At 42.3% G+C, this 17,646-nt stretch overlaps 1 protein-coding gene across 4 annotated transcripts in view; it reads right to left on the reverse strand.

The window, feature by feature from the left end:
* The window catches only part of LOC116716835 (furin-like protease kpc-1), a 228,998-nt gene that overhangs the window by 34,802 nt on the left and 176,550 nt on the right, over positions 1-17,646 (reverse strand). For all 4 annotated transcript variants that reach the window (XM_032557721.1, XM_032557717.1, XM_032557720.1 and 1 more), the window contains 3 exons: positions 5,791-5,901; positions 5,617-5,710; positions 1,151-1,336 (listed from right to left, as the gene is read on the reverse strand). In XM_032557721.1, coding sequence (XP_032413612.1) covers positions 1,151-1,336; positions 5,617-5,710; positions 5,791-5,901 — 391 coding nt within the window. The remainder of the gene's footprint in view (positions 1-1,150; positions 1,337-5,616; positions 5,711-5,790; positions 5,902-17,646) is intronic.

The raw sequence follows: 17,646 nt of genomic DNA on the forward strand, positions 1-17,646 counted from the left end.
TATTTTAATGGGATTTGTATAATTAAGCGCCACAGAGACAGGAAGCAGGAAACAATACGCAGGATGTCTTTATGTCTTTTCCATTCTTCTTGATCAGACTGGATGGGGAGCATCCTGACACAGCCAATTCCAAGCATTTCTAAAGACTCTCAATTGGATTCAAGTCAAAACTTTGACTGAACCACTTTAGAATGAAGATGCTTTGATCTAATTCAAGGAGGTAGATGGCAGATGGATGCATTTTTCGTTCTGCTTCCTCAAACTCAAGTATTTTGCATCCTCTAACATCCAGGATTTAGCTCCACCCGTCTTCCCGTCAACTCTAACCAGCATCCCTCTCCATGCTATGGAAAAACATTCCCCCAGCATGATGCTGTCGCCACCATTCTGTCAAACTGGGATGTGATGTTTAGCGTTCTGTGCATGATGCTTTGCATCATGTTATAATGTCATTCCCTCCTCAAAAACACACCTGGAGTTTTGCCATGATTCTTTCATGCATGTTGGAGAAATCCTTTAATCTCTCATTGCAACCATTCAGCTGCGCAAAACCTTTTTAATTATTTCTCATTCATTGAAAAGATTTCCAGACTCATCTTAATTTGGTGGTGAATAGAACCACAAACGTTCAGAAGCTTTAACGCTGAAGCAGGCTTTTGCGAAGGAATCAGTCGACCCAAAACTCCTTCTGTGTGTGTTGGATCGGCAATAATTTACAGATGATTTTTCTACAAACAGCCGACCTATTTGTTTGTTTCAATACAATCTTGTCCTATTGGTTTAGCATTGAGAAGATACGACTAAAATCTGTCCCAAAAAATGTATTTTTCTGTTTTTATTAAAAATAACATTTTCTCTGGTTTCCACGTTTTTTGGCCCTTATAGAAAAACCACCTGGTCTATCAGGTAAGATCCAAATAAAATGTACTGGAGTTTGTTGTTGTGATGTCACAAAATGTGAAAAAAAAGTGCAATTTTGGTAAATAATAAAAATGGCAGCACTGAGGTTGAGAGCGAAAAGCAGCAATATTGTGGTTTTTAACCTTCGTTTACCATCTGACATCAGCTGAGTGACATTGAGAACTAACTAGAAATGATGTGGTAAACATGTGAATCAGTAGAGCTGAGAGGGGGAAAGGCTCTCTCTGACCTTCAGGGTCCACAGGCCTCGCGGCTGCTCGCCCCAACAGTGCAACGTCATCAGGGTCCAGTTCTTCAGGCCAGCAGCCAAGGCGTCGTTGGGCCGGGTGTCCAGCAGCAGAGACACTGTGCCGCCCGGAGACTCCAGACTTATGGAGAGGTCGCCGCGACACGGCGCCGAAATACTCACTCTCACCTAGAAGGAGAAGCAAGGAACAAGTGGAGAATAGAGACATTATTTAGAAATAATACATGTAGCTGTAGGATGTCAGAAATTAAGCTTAGGAGATGTTCTTCAAGACTTATATTTGAAAAGTTTCCCAGCAAAGGCCAACTACTTCTGAATGTTATGCTAATTTTTATAGACTATGTCTGTGTTTTGCATCAGTAAATATTTGAAGTTTACAGTGAGCTCTTGCTAATTTGAGACTCAGTATTCATGGATTCACAAATCTTTCAATTTTTCTGTAGAACATATCTTGAAATTCACATTTGCTAATTTCTTTTACAGAACATATCCAAAATACTCAAAAAACAATGCAGGCTTGGAAACTGAAATACTTTGGAACAAGGCTACTTGACACACTATTGGCTGGCATTTGCACAACGGCCAATTCAGGAGCGCATTTCAATTTCTTTGGCACTGATTGGCTATAACCCAAAGAGTAGAGAAAAGGAAGGCTGTAAATGCTAGCTTCTGCAGTAGTGCTAAGATGTTTGAAATTGGGTTTCTCTGTCTTTAAAATCTCCTACTTTTTCTGAAACTCCACCTTCAGGGAAGACATCACAACATGGCTCCCCTAACGACCTTTAACAATGTTTTTATCATTGCTGCATTGAGACGTAGCTCCCATAATGAGCTCAGCAGATCAGCAGTTCCACCAGGTGTTTGCTAATTGCTGCTGGCTAGTCTGAAGGAGCTGAGTGGGGGAGTCGCGGAGGAGGAGGCCTTTGTTAGGCGAAAGCTTGGATACTGTAGCTCTGAGGAGGAGCTTCATCCTTGAAGGTGGGGCTCAATCCCCTCAAGTGTTTTGACCAGCTGAATGGTTGCCATGGGAGATTAAAGGATTTCTCAAATAATCAAGGCATCACTACAGGTATGTTTTTGATGAGAGAACAACATCAGAACATGATGTAAAGTTCAAAAAGTTGATTTTACATAATCATCACTGCCCCTTTAACATGTTGGACGTTGTACTTTATAATTTACTCTCATTTCTGATTTTTCATCTCAAAACAGGTTAAAAAAAAAGTAACAGGTTTTTTTAATGTTCCAAACATGTTTGACGAGCAGAAGCTATACACACAATAAGTCCAGTTCACTTTTCCACTTCTCTCTCGGGACAAGCTAATCATCTCATCCCTGCGTGGTTTAACGCGAGCATGAACCTGATCTCAACCCTTTTCGTTTCAGCTTCTAACAAACGGTACAGCCCATGTAGTCTCCAAACCGAAGCGCCACCACGCACTCTGCCGGTGAATTTACATCCAGATCCAGCTGCTCCTGTCTGTCATCCCGAATGTGCCGAACAGATGGACATGGCAATGATCTGGCCATGACCCCCCTCCTCCCACTCCCCCCCAAAGAGGTGCAGGAAATAAAAAAAAATAAAAAAGAGCAAAGGTAGAGCGTGGAGGAGAAAGAGAAAGCACAGAGAAACAGCTGAGGGGAGTATTAGCTAAATGATTTAGATAAGCACTCACTCTCTCCCCCCCGAACCCTGCACCCCCCCTCCAAATCACCCCGCACACCACTCTACCACCACCCGGTAAACACCCTCCCTGTCCCTGTTCATCACAAGCAGCACATCTGGTGTGACAATGGCACATCGCAGAGAAAGCCGCCAAGCTGCAAAAAGACTGACAGCCTGCTCCTGTTTACGGCATGTTACCACGGCAACACGTCCATCAATCACACCTCGCGGCGATGGCCTGACCCACGCTTTCTGCCAGGGAGCGGAGCCGCAAAGATGAAGCCTTTTCAATTTACATGCTGACACACTCCCTCTCTCTCTCTCTCTGCTATTTCACAAGTACACAAACTCACAAACACAGATAACTCGCTCAAACTCAAATGTGCACCAACAGACACGTATGCCTGCTGTCACAATCAAATATAAACACATTTGCATGTATGTGGCGGTACTCAAGAAAACACAGTTTTGCCATTTTCTGCAAATGACACTGCCAACACATTACACATCACAGTGGGATTCTTTTTTTTTTTTTTATATCTCCTCTATCGTTTCTATTCTCAGATACAGCGCATGACACAGTCACTGGAAGACAATTTGTATGACAAGCCTCCCTGGCTGCTTGCAGAAGTTCGAATTGGAAACTAATTCTGCTTGATTTGCACGTTTTCAAGGGCAATGGGAACACGGAGCGTCTGTAGCACAACACGGACATCAACGGCAAACAGAGACGCACAGCAACTTACAAGAGTATTCCAAACCCTCTTGCACTTTTAAAGGCTTTGTTACACTATAACTGTGATGCAACCGATTAATTGACTTATGATTCATTGGCGATAAATGTTTCATTAGATTAAAATGAGTACTAATCGATTAATAAGATCCACTCAGACCTTCTCTTTTAATGCTGCAGTTTTCATCCTTAAGCAGAGCCAGATGACACAGAAATAAAGATGGCGGGAGTATACCAGAACGGGAAAGTGAAACCGTCCAAAAAGAGTCCAGTGTGGGATGCAAAATGCAACTTATGCTGTTCTGTTTTGAAATATAAACACTTGACAAGCTCCTTAAGTTGATTTGGGGGAAAAAAAAACAACTTAAGATGATAAAAGAAAAGAGGAAGGGCGTTACAGAAAAAAATGTAACATGATGGAAAAAAAAAACATGATGCCAATAAGCAACGTCGACTTTGAAGCCTGTCGTGAGTTAATGCAACTTATAGAGCAAAGTTTTAACATTCCTTCAAGAGCAACCAGGCACTTCTGGATGAGTATTTCTCTGTTCACGGGGGATTAAGTGTTTCACATATTTTATTCTTTTTATCTTTATTTTTCTATTCAGCCACCTAAGAGGTTCCTGCTTTGTGATGTCATATAAATCTGCCTAAGTTTAGTAATGTGAGAGAACAATAATTTTCTGTTTATTCAGTCAGAATTTAATAGAGCTGACATAAAGTAATGTTAAAATTTTATGCCTTTTTTTTATGTTGGCATATTATAAAAAATGTAGCCAAGGAAGGATGGCTGACTCTCTAGAAATGAGAAAATTCAGCTTTTTGAGAAAACGGCCACTTATCAGTTAATCGTTAGTCGATCAATAAGATCAATCAACTCATTAATTCATAACTTGCATGCCTACTTTATGTATGTTATGATTTCATTTTGCAGACCAACAGGAGTATTGCATGTTTTAAGAAAAAATCCTGTTAAGACTGGGACAGTGTTTCATTTTCCGCCCGGACAGCAGTGAACAGTGAAGCCACATTGGCTTTGATCAAAACATAGTCATGTGCTGGGATCCAGACCTAAAACAGCTTGAAAATCTTTGGTAATAGCTGAAGATTGATGTTTGCAGATGCTCTCTATCTAGCTGACTAAACTTCAGCTATTAAGAAAAGGCGAATGTGGCGACGTTTCATTGCATGTGCGTAGAAAGCTGGCGAGCATTTCCCAAAAGATTGAAGTGAAAAGTGGATCTACAAAGTACTGAGACGTAAATAGTAAGATGACAAAATGCAAAAAATGGTTCAACTTCTACAAAGCACTGTGAGGACATGTCAAATAGACAAATGTCTCTTTCTCTACTTCAGAGTAAAAGTTTCCCATTTTGGAAATCAAACTTTACTTTCACTTCTTGCCGAGACTTGGATGAAGACACTGAAACCAATCTGATCTTATCTTTCATATCATTCTCCCACAAGCTGCATCAGGGTTAACTTATCTAGGCTTAGAGGTAAGATAAAGGGAAAACTGTCAAAGAGAACAAAATCCATGCGCTTGGCCCTTTAAACTTCACCGACTTTCCTTTTACATCCCATTTGTTGAATCTGTAAAAAAAGAAAACATGACCTCTTACAGTCGCACCTAAGACGATTCAATCTCCACTGAAGATTTGGTGTATTGGTAGAATTAAATATTAATCAGGTGTGTGCAGCACACAAAACACACAACAACAATTTAGATAGTTAAATGAAGGTATCAATGCAAGTGTTTCATGGAAATTTAAAACTGAATCATACTTTCAAAAAAAAAAAAAGAAAGAAAGATGGATTTAAAAACAGAGCTTTCCTAAAGACACTCGTCATGGTGAGACTGACCAATGTTTAGACAGTAGTGGACATTAAAAGTTCAATTTTAGTTTCATGTTTTCAAACATTTCTGTTGGGTTCTTGTTTGCGCCTCAAAACTGAACCAACTTGGCTGTGGCGCAAAATTGAACTCTAGCACAAAAAGTTGCACCTTTTACACTAAATCTGTTGATTAGATGTTTTTGGGCTGCACACCTGCACATGCTCCAAAGTGTTGACTTCATTAGCTCTCCCTCGGCAGGCATCGGATTCGATGCTGATGCTCACTTGGCCTCCAGCAGAAAAGGATCTACAACAACAACAACAACAATAATACTACTATCAATACTAATACTACTACTAATAATAATTCCAAAGAGGTTTCTGTACCTGGCTGGATTAAATGCGACCTCTTGCTTGCATTTCCTCTGTGGAGTAGCTCCCTGGAACAGCGCAGCGTGCTGCACCATCAGCCCAGCGTCCAACACGCCAAACCCATACCTGCAACAGGTGGGAGGGATGCTCTGTCAGTGTGTGAGAAATAGCATAACATGCAAAAAAACTTGCATTTATGCGCTGGTCATAAAAGTACAGTTACATCTGTTTATTTCTAATTGGAATCGGTGTTTCTGTCAAAGCATAACAAAACAGAAAAGATTGGGGGTTTTTTCTTCCATTTTATTTCTAATACCCTCCTGAATGGCTCAATTTTATTCTAGTAACAATTAACCTCTTCTTATAATGTCTGGCCATCTTGTCTCCTCTCATATTTTCATAATTCCTCTCCAAGTCTTTGTTGGCAGGCCTCCTTCCATCACCCTAATCTTTAGCTCCCCTATACAGATTCTCTTTCAGATTCCAGTCAGGACTTTGGCTGCACCACTCCAAAACCTCCATATTAACTCCAGGAAGAAGAAAGATGTTGATAAATTTGGGATCATTTTTAAATTCATTTGTCATGCATGAATAACATCATTTGAATTTTGTTGACACTGCAACCAGCAAGTTTCAAGGTTTTCATGAAAGCAACTAGATGACACAGTTTCACTGGTCTGGTCACAGTTCTGCAATGACGAAGACGGAGAGAGTACCGGACTGGAAAAAAAAAAAACTAAACAAAAAAAAACAACAAAGCTTGACTGAAATTTTATGGAAAGAGGTTTTATGGTCAGTTGAGAAGGATATTGGGGTCTGTGAATAAAATCCATTTGTAAATTGTTGAAACTTAGTCACAGGTTGGTGTTTAAACAGCACAATGACCCAAGAATAAAGCACCATTTTGAAAATGTGTGGACTATGCCTAAAAACTATTTTAGTGACACTACATCAACAATTAAATAGACTCAGCAATTTCTGACAGAAGGAGCGGTCAGGTGTCCGACCAGAATTACGCCAAAAGCATGTTGTCGGGTTGAAAGATACGGAGGCCCCATGGGGACACGGAGGATTTTGTTTTTTCCTTTTGCATTCTCTCGCACTAATATGCCGATCAGTTCATGCGGCATCATTGAATACTGGAAGCCTTTCTTACAGTGGCCATCACCTTCTGCTATAATATAAGGTTTCCTTAAGGTTTTTCATGTATGTTAATGTCTTGTGACATATCTGAAGTTTTATATCTGTTTCTTTAGGATAGAAAGGCACCACAAACCTACGATATAAACAGAAACCGTCAGTAGGAAAGAAAGAAAAAAATACATCCAAAGTATTTGGACTATTTCTGAGTTATAATCGCGGGGTGATAAGTCATCTGACAGTTTTGATTGTGTCTCTTTTTGTGCTGGTCTGAATGGTTTAGAGGGATGTTTTCATGTGCAGTTCCATCTCAGCCTGACACAGACAAACATGCAGTGAATAAATCGATTTTCCATCAATTTTTTTGCAGCAAGGAGTTAAGAACAAACACGTTTTCACTGAGGCTCTTTAAATGTGTATATATTTGAAATTTTAAATTGACATTTGTGACTGTATACAAAGTAGACTAGCAAATATTGCAGTAAGCATATTGCGAGGGAATGTAAAAGAAACATTTTTCCCCATGTCCCTCGGAGGGCACCGTAGAAAGGTATGTGGTTTGTCATGGTAAAAAAACCAAAAAAAAACAAGAACGTCTAACAATGTATTAGTGAAAGTGTGTGTATATATTTGAACATCCAATTTATGTTTTATAAAAACAAAAAATTGTACAGAAGTACAACCTTGGCAAAAAGTTGCGTAATTAAAGTCCCAAAGTGGTTTTAATCATACATGGCGTCCCCTGATAGTTTCATGTTCAGTATCAGACCAGAACATGTTAGCAGCAGGAGGACAACACGGCCGAGGCAACAAGTTATTGATGAAGGAGACGTCGTCCTCTGACACAATCGCTTCCTGCTGCCTGGGCTGTGGCTGAGGGCTGCCGTTTGCGCTGCCTGTAATTGTCTGGAGGATTGATTCGAAGCAATGTTCCATCTCACTGACCGTAATCAAGCCTCATTATTCATTCTTTACCAGCCCAATTTTGATGCTGGCGACACAATGGCCGACCTTTAAGCTGCGCCTCTGCCTGGTGACTGTGTGACCACTGCCCATCATGCTGCTCATTTCCACTCTGCTAATCACCACTTCGGAATAATCTTCTCTCATTTTCCCGCTTTGCCCTATATCTCCGAGAGACTCGGCGTTTCTTTGAAACTCTCCTCCGCTCTTCATCATCACTCGGATTTAGCCGTTCATTCTACTCTGACCTCAGAATCTAAAATTTCTCCCTCGTAATCTGCCAAATCGGCCACATTCATTCTCTTTCCCTGAAGTAGAAATCCTCAGGTAAGGGTCTCCATCTTCCCTCCCTCCCCAATCACCCTCTTTTTTATTTAATTTTTTTTAAATCACAGGGGTTAACAATCTGCTAATTTCCGCCATTATTCCCATTCAGACCTTGTGCCGTTAATCTACAATAAGTGAAATTCATTATCCTGATTAAGGGGTTTCTTGGAGAGAAAGACTAGGAGGGGGGGAGGAAGATGAGCACTGATCAATAACTCAATCAGTCGCCCTGCATGGGGCTCTATGTCCTCTGACTCAGACTGTCAGTGTATCTAAGGAGGAGCTGCGGCACACACCGCCGCCGACCGAACAGCACGCCGGCCAATCAATGGGCACAATCTAATCAGGCGCTATCACCACCAATGACTTGTAGCATGTAGGTCCCGACATAATAATATTAGGCAGACTGGTGTGCAGGGTTGGAGTGAGTGAAGTTCAAGGGCATTCGGGGTTTGTTAAAGAGGGAGGAGATACAACAGGCGTAAGAACAGAAGAAGAGGGGTGATCAAGTCCAGGCTTCCAGAGCGACCCTCCTGAAACCTTTGGATGCATCCTTACTCCAAAAGACCAGGACCAAATAGCTGAACTCCCTCAGCAGCAGTCATTCAGCTCTGAATAGGCCTGGTAACAAACTATTCATTTGAGTCAGGTGTGTTGGAGCAGGGATGCATCTGAAACACTGTAAACACACAAAATCCTACCACGTATTTTGGTCTAGTTTCTAGTACAAATATCTTAGTAAGCTTGAAATAAGACAAAACTTACTTATGAGAAACTTTTTAAAAAGATATAGAGGCTTGCTTTAAGTAAATAATTCCTTACTCTTGATGACACAGTGCTTGTTCTATTGGCAGAAAATGTAACTTATAACATGGGAAACTTGTCTTGTTATAAGTTGAATAATCTGGAAACAGAACAAGCATTTTTTCTCCAATATTAAGGAATTATTTACCCAAAACAAACCTTTATATCTTGCTGAAAAGTTACTTTTAAGTTAGTTTATCTTATTTTAAGTTTACTAATATATTTGTACTAGAAACTAGACCAAAAATACTTTGGCAGATTTGATGTTTTTGTAGTGAAGTTGCAGGATGGTAGCTCTCAGGGACTGGACTTGAGCACCACTGGTGTAAAGGAACTACCTGAGAGTACTTTGTGTTGTTTTGGCATGCAGTGAAACTTTCAGATGGTTCACACGGCAATATTTCCATGTTTCAAGTGAAATATGAAAACAACACTTTTACAGCTGGGAGCGTTCATCACCGCAGCCATCAGTTTATCTCTCGCCGCCACAAGCAGTTAAAACAAGGAAAATCTGGCACTGACGCTGCGATGTAAGCAGAGAATTTCAGGTTTCACATGCAGCGCCGGTCCAAAGGTTGGGCATATAATTACTTATTTATTTGATGAACCTGGAGGAGTATCCACACTTTTTTTTTTTTTTTAAATATTTGTCACACTCTTCGCGTTTCACGTAAATGAATTCTCAAGTCGGGGCTGCTACTAATGAAACGAGTCACAATGAATTTGATTAAGAAGGATCGCTGGGCTAAATCGCGGCACTTTTATTTGCTCTCACTTTACGTGGCCACGAAAGACGAAGTCAACAAATTCTTCTTCACATTTCTTCTTATCTCCCACCTCATGTGTTTCTCCACACACTGTTGGGGATGTCACGGAAGATTTGATCGCTGGCATGAGTCAGTCAGAGTAGAACGAGCTCACACACACCTAATGTGGCTCTGCGCTCAGAAGGTCGGGAATCACAAGTTAGCTCCAGAATATGACCAGCTAAAGCAAAATCACAACAACAACAAATGCTAAAAGTTTTGACTATGATCACAATGTACGGGAGGTCAAACCCTGCTGTGAAACATGACGGTGGCAACATTTATGCTGTGGGGATTTTTATATATTGATGCCATTAAACCAAATAGAAAATAGAAAGCAAACAATTGCAAAAACAAAATCTAGTGCAAATAACTTGGTACACTTAAAATAAGACAAAATTAACGCACAAGTCACTTTTCTGCAAGACACAGAAACTTATTTTAAGTCAATAATTGCTTAGTAGTGATGAAAAAGTACTAGTTCCATCGGCAGATTATTTCACTCATAAGATGAGAAAAATATCTTGTTATAAGTGAAATAATCAGACAAAGGAACCATTACTTTTTAATTAAGAATTACTGAGTTAAAACAAGCTAAAATGTCTTGCTGAAAAGCTATTTGTAAAGTAATACACTTTAAATAAGACTAAATTAAAATATGCACACTAGAAACTAGACAAAAATACTTTTTGCAGTGTAGACTTTAATTATTGTCAAAGATTTCCTTCCTTGTTTTGTGTTTTTGTCATACCAGTGATGCCAGCAGATGCAAAATCAGTATGGAATGACTTTATTTTTTTATAAAATAGAAACTGAATATTTGACATTAGTGCATGGCGTCTTAGATCGACAGCAACAGATTACATTATAAAACCCTAACCATTTTGCCTCACACACACTGCTTAGAAACTCACGTTGCTAACAACTAGCTGCCTTGCAAAAGTGTTTATTATGAACCTTTTTAAATTTGACTTCTTTCAGCCACAAACTTAAATGGGATTTTTTTTCCAGAATTTTTCAGGGAAGTCAAAAACAGATCACAGCCTTGTAGCAGGAAGTTGTAGTGAAATAATGCACACTCTTAGCATTTTGTAGCAGAATCAACTATGTTACCTTCCGTTGTTATGAAAATGCTGTATATATCAAAAACAACTTAAACCATTTTTGACTTGACCATCATGACATATCTGATGATTGAAAATTGGCCCCTGTCCCTTTAAGAAGCTCCTACCCTTTCAGGCGCTCCCCCTTCAGCACGTCATCACAACTGCACCCAACGATGCTGTTCAGAACCGTCGTTAGGAGAGTTGTAGTTTCTATGAGGAGCTCAGCAGACGCACAGTTCCACCAGGTGTCTCCTAATTGCTGCTGCCGCTAGTCTGGAGGAGCTGTGTGGGGATGGCACTGGGGAGGGGTTACCTGTGGGGCGGGAGCTTGGCTGCGGTCTGAACCTAAAAAGCAGAGCTTTGGGGGAAATAGACGGCATGTAGCAGGAGAAGGGGTTAAGGCACCCCGGACTGGCTGCTACGGGAGATTCAAGGATTTCTCAAACAAGCATGAAAGAAAGCAACACTCCAGGTATGTTTTTGATGAGGAAATAACATCAAGACATGTTAAGAAGCTCAGTACCCTCTTTTTAAAAATCTGCTTTACAAATAAAACTATGCCAAAAAAAGGTGTGCATTTGCATTCAACCCATTTGACCCCGATGCCCTTAAATAAAATCCAGTGCCACCAATTAAAGAGAGTCCACCCATGGAAGTGTAATTTAATCTCAGTATGAATGCAGGTGTTCTTTGAAGGTTCACAAATAAATGTATTTTTTTTATTTTAGAAGCCATGTACCATCACAAGTGAAAAGTAACACACTAAATCACTACTATTGAGAACATTTCGGTCTTTCAGGAGGATTTGGAGTTGAAATCACTTTTGACCCGTATGTCTGGATCTCTGTCTCAGATCATTTTTGTTGGCTGCAGAAACAATAATAACTCTTCCCCAGCAGACATTTCACAGCGTGGGGCGGACCAATACCTGACTCTTCATATAACAGACTGCTGGTGACCGATGCTCGCCACCCTCATCCCTATTAGTGATTAAATATACACTCCTGAGACTGTATCCTTAAGCGGGAGCGCTGCACCCATTAAATCCCACAGCCCCTGCTGATCGATCGGGCTTGCTCCATGGTCGTAAACCCGCATGAACAGATAACTAATAGAGAAAGCTGCAGGAAACAAGTTTACCCAAGATGGAACGTGATGAAAACGACAGATTTTATGTTTCCTGCCACGTCGATGGAGCTGCACCACTGAGCCGAGGCGCTTTTCAGGAAGTTCCCGGGGCTTTCTCTGCCGTGTCGTCGACAGCGAAGGCCAGGAAACGGAATTAAGAGCGCACCCTATGGGTAAGCTTACAGGGGCCGTGTTATGTAAAATTGACTTGTTATAACGTTTTTCCCCTCACCAAAAATATACTTTGAGCGTTGCCTTAATTCTTTCATTTATGATTGAAAAATCCTTTTATCTCCCATGGCAACCATTCAGCTCTCCAAAACGCCTGGTGCGGCCTAGCCCCGCCTTCGAGGACGAAGCTCCTCCTCAGAGCTGCAATTTCCAAAGTTTTGAGCTTTCCTCTGACAGAGCGGTCCTTCCTCATGACTTCCCCGCTCAGCTCCTACAGACTAGCCAGCAGCAATTAGCAAACACCTGGTGGAAGTGCGCATCTGCTGAGTTCATTATAGGAGCTACTTCTCAGAGAAACGCTGGTAAAAATGTCGTTAAAGGGTTAACAGAAGATTAATGCTGTGATGACTTCCTGAAGGTGGAGTTTCAGAAAGAGCAGGAGTTTTTAAAGAGACAGAGGCCCAATTTCAAGACATTAAACTACAAAGCCAAATTTGATATATAGAGCATTTTTATAATAACTGAAGTTAACATAGTTACTTGATTACACTATAAAGTGGCACTATGTGGCTGGAAAATAAATAATACCAGCCCTTTAACTACAAAAGTGTGCAGCTCCGGATTTCGGCTGTGGGGTTTTATGTTATACAGTCGAGTGGTTCCACAAACAGGTTTGTAAAATTTCTCCTCAGTATGCGAGTGATCGGTGGTAGCGCCACAAAATGTTACTTTCAATCAAACCCACATAATCTGCCGCAGATCAAGTAATTAGTCAGAAATCACAGTCTTCCAATTCTCAACTTGTTCTTTCTCCACCTCCTGCGTAGTCGGACGTAGGCTGAGCCAAGCTGACAACGGGGCGACGGCCAATCTTCTGTCCACGCAGCACGAAGCATGTTAACCCCCCCACCTCCCCTCGCTCCAATCCCACGACCCCCGCCTCAGATATCAAACCCACGGCTCTCCTGTTTTCTCCTTCCACTCTCGCTCCTCGACTGCAATTGCCCCCTCGCAAACTCTTACTCCCTTTTTCTTTTTATCTGCTAGCACACACCCCAAGCCCCCACACCCGCACCTCTCCATGGGGCCTCTTTGTAACTGTGGCGGAACCCCTTTCACTTTTCTTTTCTGTTTTTTGCTCGGTCGGATCTTCTCGGCTCCTTTCTCGGTTGATATTCACACCATCTGCCCAAATCGAGAAGACGGAACTGTGGGCATAAACGCGGCCGGCACACGGAGTCGTCCGGGCCTCCGAGGGGTCGAGCTCTTTGCTTCGTCTTTGCCCCAAAACACAGATTTAAACAACCGGTACACGGCCACCGAAACAGATCATTTTTATTTTTTTGCAGCTACCCAGGGAACATGCTATAGCCGTCTCACTCCTTGTTTTCGGTGGTACATCCTGCAACCACCCCCCACTCATCCACCCCAATATGAGCGGCTGTAAAGAATCACTCAAGCCGCACTAAGCAGCTGCCTGTGAGTTAGGTCATTTTCCCAGGAGCCACAGAGTGGGCATTGGCAGGACCTCAAAAAAAAAAAAAAAAAGAAAAAAGAAAAAGAAAGGGGGACACCATCTGTTCGGTGCCTGAAAAGGTTGGTGACACCTTCTGGGGTACCAACAACTTCTAATTAAATGGCCGGGAACGCGGCGGCAGCAGCAGTAGGAACAGCAACCCAAGCGCGGCGATTGGTGGGCTTCAAGATTCTCAAATTCACGCGCCTCGCCTTCACATCTGGTAAAGAAAACCCGACGACGAGCGGAAACGGCGAGCGCCTCCGAAGCTGCCACGTCATCTGCCGGCAGAAATGTTGCTTTTGTTTTCCTCCCGTTTCCTTTCCTCCTTTTGTGCCTCTTAGTTGGAAGCTTATCAGGAGCATAAAAGGCCGCGTTAGCCCCTTTGGTCAATCCCAGCGTGGTTTGTTTCAGTCGTATCGTAATGCGCTAATTTCATTAACATTAGGATTTAAATGAAATAACAAATAGACTTAATACTCCTCTGATTTTCATCGCTCTCGCAGCCAAATCTATGGCTCAGAAATGTTACTAATTAGGCTTATTAAGTAATTAAGAAGGGGTCTTAATTATATCTGCGCCACTGGGACCCCGTACTGTTGCAACCGTGAAACAACGCGCTGCGCGGGCCCGGCTCGGTTCACTGCGATGCCGCCCGGTTTTTATCTCTTTAATGTTAGATTATTATTATTATTACTATTATTATTATTATTATTATTTTGAAGCCTCTGGAGTTACACGGGCAGAAACACAAAGCAGAAAAAGCCTCAAAATGTCAAGAAATTAAGCTCGTGAAGAGTTAAAAGTTTAATGAAATATATCGCAGGGAGGGAAATGAGGGGTTTGGCTCGGGCACCGGACTTAAAGTCCCAGGATGACGGACCCCCGACCAGCCCCTCCAAAGCCATCCGTCACAACGGCACACCGCCGTGCCCTCGGGTTTCAGACACAAGGAGACTTTCTCTGGAAGCCGTGGTGATCTACAACCCATGACCTCACTCAAAGCGTCCGACATGTTTTGATTTGTGGCCGCCGTGTTGTTCCAACTCAGACTCAAAAGAAGATGAAAAAGGACGGAGAGCTTTTGTTGGACACGCACCAACGGTCCTTTATAAAAAAAAAAAAGTCTCTGCCCTTGTGGGGAGAAGAAGAGAACAGGCAGGAGAGGGAGAAGCTGTGAGAATAACATCGCTAAATGTTTGGCAGAAGTCTTGGGTTTCTGGTCCAGAGTGGCTCGCTGTCAAACTGGACAAAACAAACACTGAGCTGGTAGTCTGTGGCTACAGCTACATGCAATACTACAACATTAAAACTAGGGCTGGACGATATGGTTAAAATAAAAAGTATCATGATATAAGCGGTTTCATATCAGTCAATATCGATACATATCGATTAGCTTTCATTTTAAAGAGGCGGTACTATGTAAAATTGACTTTTTTGAGCTTCATATTATGTTATAATGTTACTCCCTCAACAGAAACATACCTGGAGTGTTGATTTGATTCTTTCATTCATGTTTGAGAAATCCTTAAATCTCCCTTGGTCGTTCACCTGTGCAAAACACCTGTGAGACCGAGTGCCTCCCCTTCGGAGCTTTCACCTTTAAGAGCAGCTCTGCCCCTGACTCCTCTGCTCAGCCCTATGCAGACTAGCCTGCAGTAATTAGCAAACACCTGGTGGAACTGCTCATCTGCAGCGCTCATCATACCGGCTGCTTCTGGTAAAAACGTTGTTAAAGGGTTAATAGAGGAGCCATATTATGATGACTCCCTGAAGGCGGAGTTTCAGAAAGAGCAGGAGTTTTTAAAGAGACAAAGGCCCAATATTAAGGCATTAAATCATCCATCCATCCATTTTCTTACACCCTTGTCCCCAGTGGGGTCGGGAGGTGCTGGTGCCTATCTCCAGCTAACGTTCCGGGCGAGAGGCGGGGGTCACCCTGGACAGGTCGCCAGTCTGTCGCAGGGCAACACAGAGACAGACAGGACACACAACCATGCACACACACCTAGAGAGAATTTAGAGAGACCAATTTACCTAACAGTCATGTTTTTGGACTGTGGAGAACATGCAAACTCCATGCAGAAAGACCCCGGGGCGGGAATCAAACCAAGGACCTTCTTGCTGCAAGGCAACAGCTCTACCAACTGCTCCACTGTGCAGCCTTAAATTGCATTAAATTAGGAAGTCAAATTTATTTTAGTCATTTGATATATATATATAAAATTGAAATTAACAGTTACTTGATTCTGCTATAAAGTACTATGTGGCTGGAAAACACATAATGCTGGCCCTTTAATACACCATCCCTATGGTGAAACATGGTGGCGGCAGCATCATGTTGTGGAGAAGCTTTTAATTTACAGAACAATCCAGGAAGAAAACGTTATAAAGGAAGCAAAATGTTTTGAGACTGTGGTGGAGCTTCGCCTTTCAGCAAGACAACGAACTTTAACATTCAGCAGTATCTACTTTAAAGCATATCCAGGTGTCAAAAATGAGAATCAGTAGCAAGACTAAAAATAGGCATTCACACACACACTCACCGTGTAATCAGATGGAGCTCAAGCTATTTTGCAAGGAAGAATGGGCAAAAATAGAGTGGCGGAGCTGGTAAAGACATACCGCTATCACTATATAGTGATAGGTTTGAAAATATATTTTAAAAAAATGAAATCCTGATTTACAGTTTTCAATGTTCTCAAGTTGTAAAACTATGAAGGTTTGAGGAGGATGAGTGTAATGCTGTTTTGGAAAAACTTTCCTCATATTTTTTTTCTATTTTCAAACCCCTGTAGCAAAATACCAAAATTGCTACTTACACATGAATTATGCATCAGCAGAGGTTTAGAAGAGAGCAGGATCCCCCCACCCCCACATCCACTCTCCTCGTAGCTCAGTAGGGTGCACTGGGGGTGATGAGTGTGTCTGTATGCAAGGGTGGGGGGTGGGGAGGGGGCACACAGGCACCCCTCTGTTTGACTGCTGCATCCCTCTGCTGTGAGACACGGCACCCCCTGCAGGAGGCGCAGCGCTCCGCTTCTCCCACCGTTCCTCAGGGCACAACACCCCCCCTGGACTCCCCCGGTTCCTTGCGTTGAGCCCGCTTCATCTGCTGACCCATCAATCAAAACACGCCGGCGCAAACACACAATTACCATAAACACGTTGCATTTCTGACAAAGCTGAGTTATTACGTTTCTCCGGAGGGGCTTCGTATTAAAGGGACGCTGGAAGATTTCTGCACTTTTATGTCAGCCAAGTTGAAAACTATAGGGAAAAAAAGGGATTCGTTTGTTTTATCTGATGCACAGTTGCAGAAGAAAAAGAAAAAAAAAAGTCTGTGGTCTCATGAAGCCAACACTCGTCCTCCTCACTGGGGTTATCGTCATCAACAAGACGACTTCAGTTTTTTTTTCTTTCTTTCTTCCAGCTAATGCACACACCCACTCACATCGCCAGGCTGCACTTTCTCTCAATGAACCAACAATTACCTACACACAGACGCCCTCCACACACACACACGCCCACGCCCGACTGCACACACACACTCAGTCTAAAGGAAACAATATCTCTGCTCAGCTACTTCAGTATTAAGTAATTGTGGTATTGTTGGTCTGTGGCCGGGCCATTTCTTTAATTACCCTCCGCAAGCACGCGTCCCATCCCTTTCTCTCCTCTAACTAGTAGTATATATAGACCACATGCTCAGTCACAGAGTAATTGGATCAGCCATGAAAAAAGAGGCAATCTGGATAATTCATTAATCTATGTGGCTGGGGCGAGAGACGCAAGGCCGGTTTTACAACCCCACCAGGGAGGCTGCGAGTCGGACCAAGAGACCTGCTGCCCTCCGACGATCTATGGTCTTGTTCCAATTGGAAATGGCTTGCTGAAATGCAGTAGGTGT

This window comes from Xiphophorus hellerii, chromosome 3, assembly GCF_003331165.1.
Source record: "Xiphophorus hellerii strain 12219 chromosome 3, Xiphophorus_hellerii-4.1, whole genome shotgun sequence".
Classification (NCBI taxonomy): domain Eukaryota; kingdom Metazoa; phylum Chordata; class Actinopteri; order Cyprinodontiformes; family Poeciliidae; genus Xiphophorus; species Xiphophorus hellerii.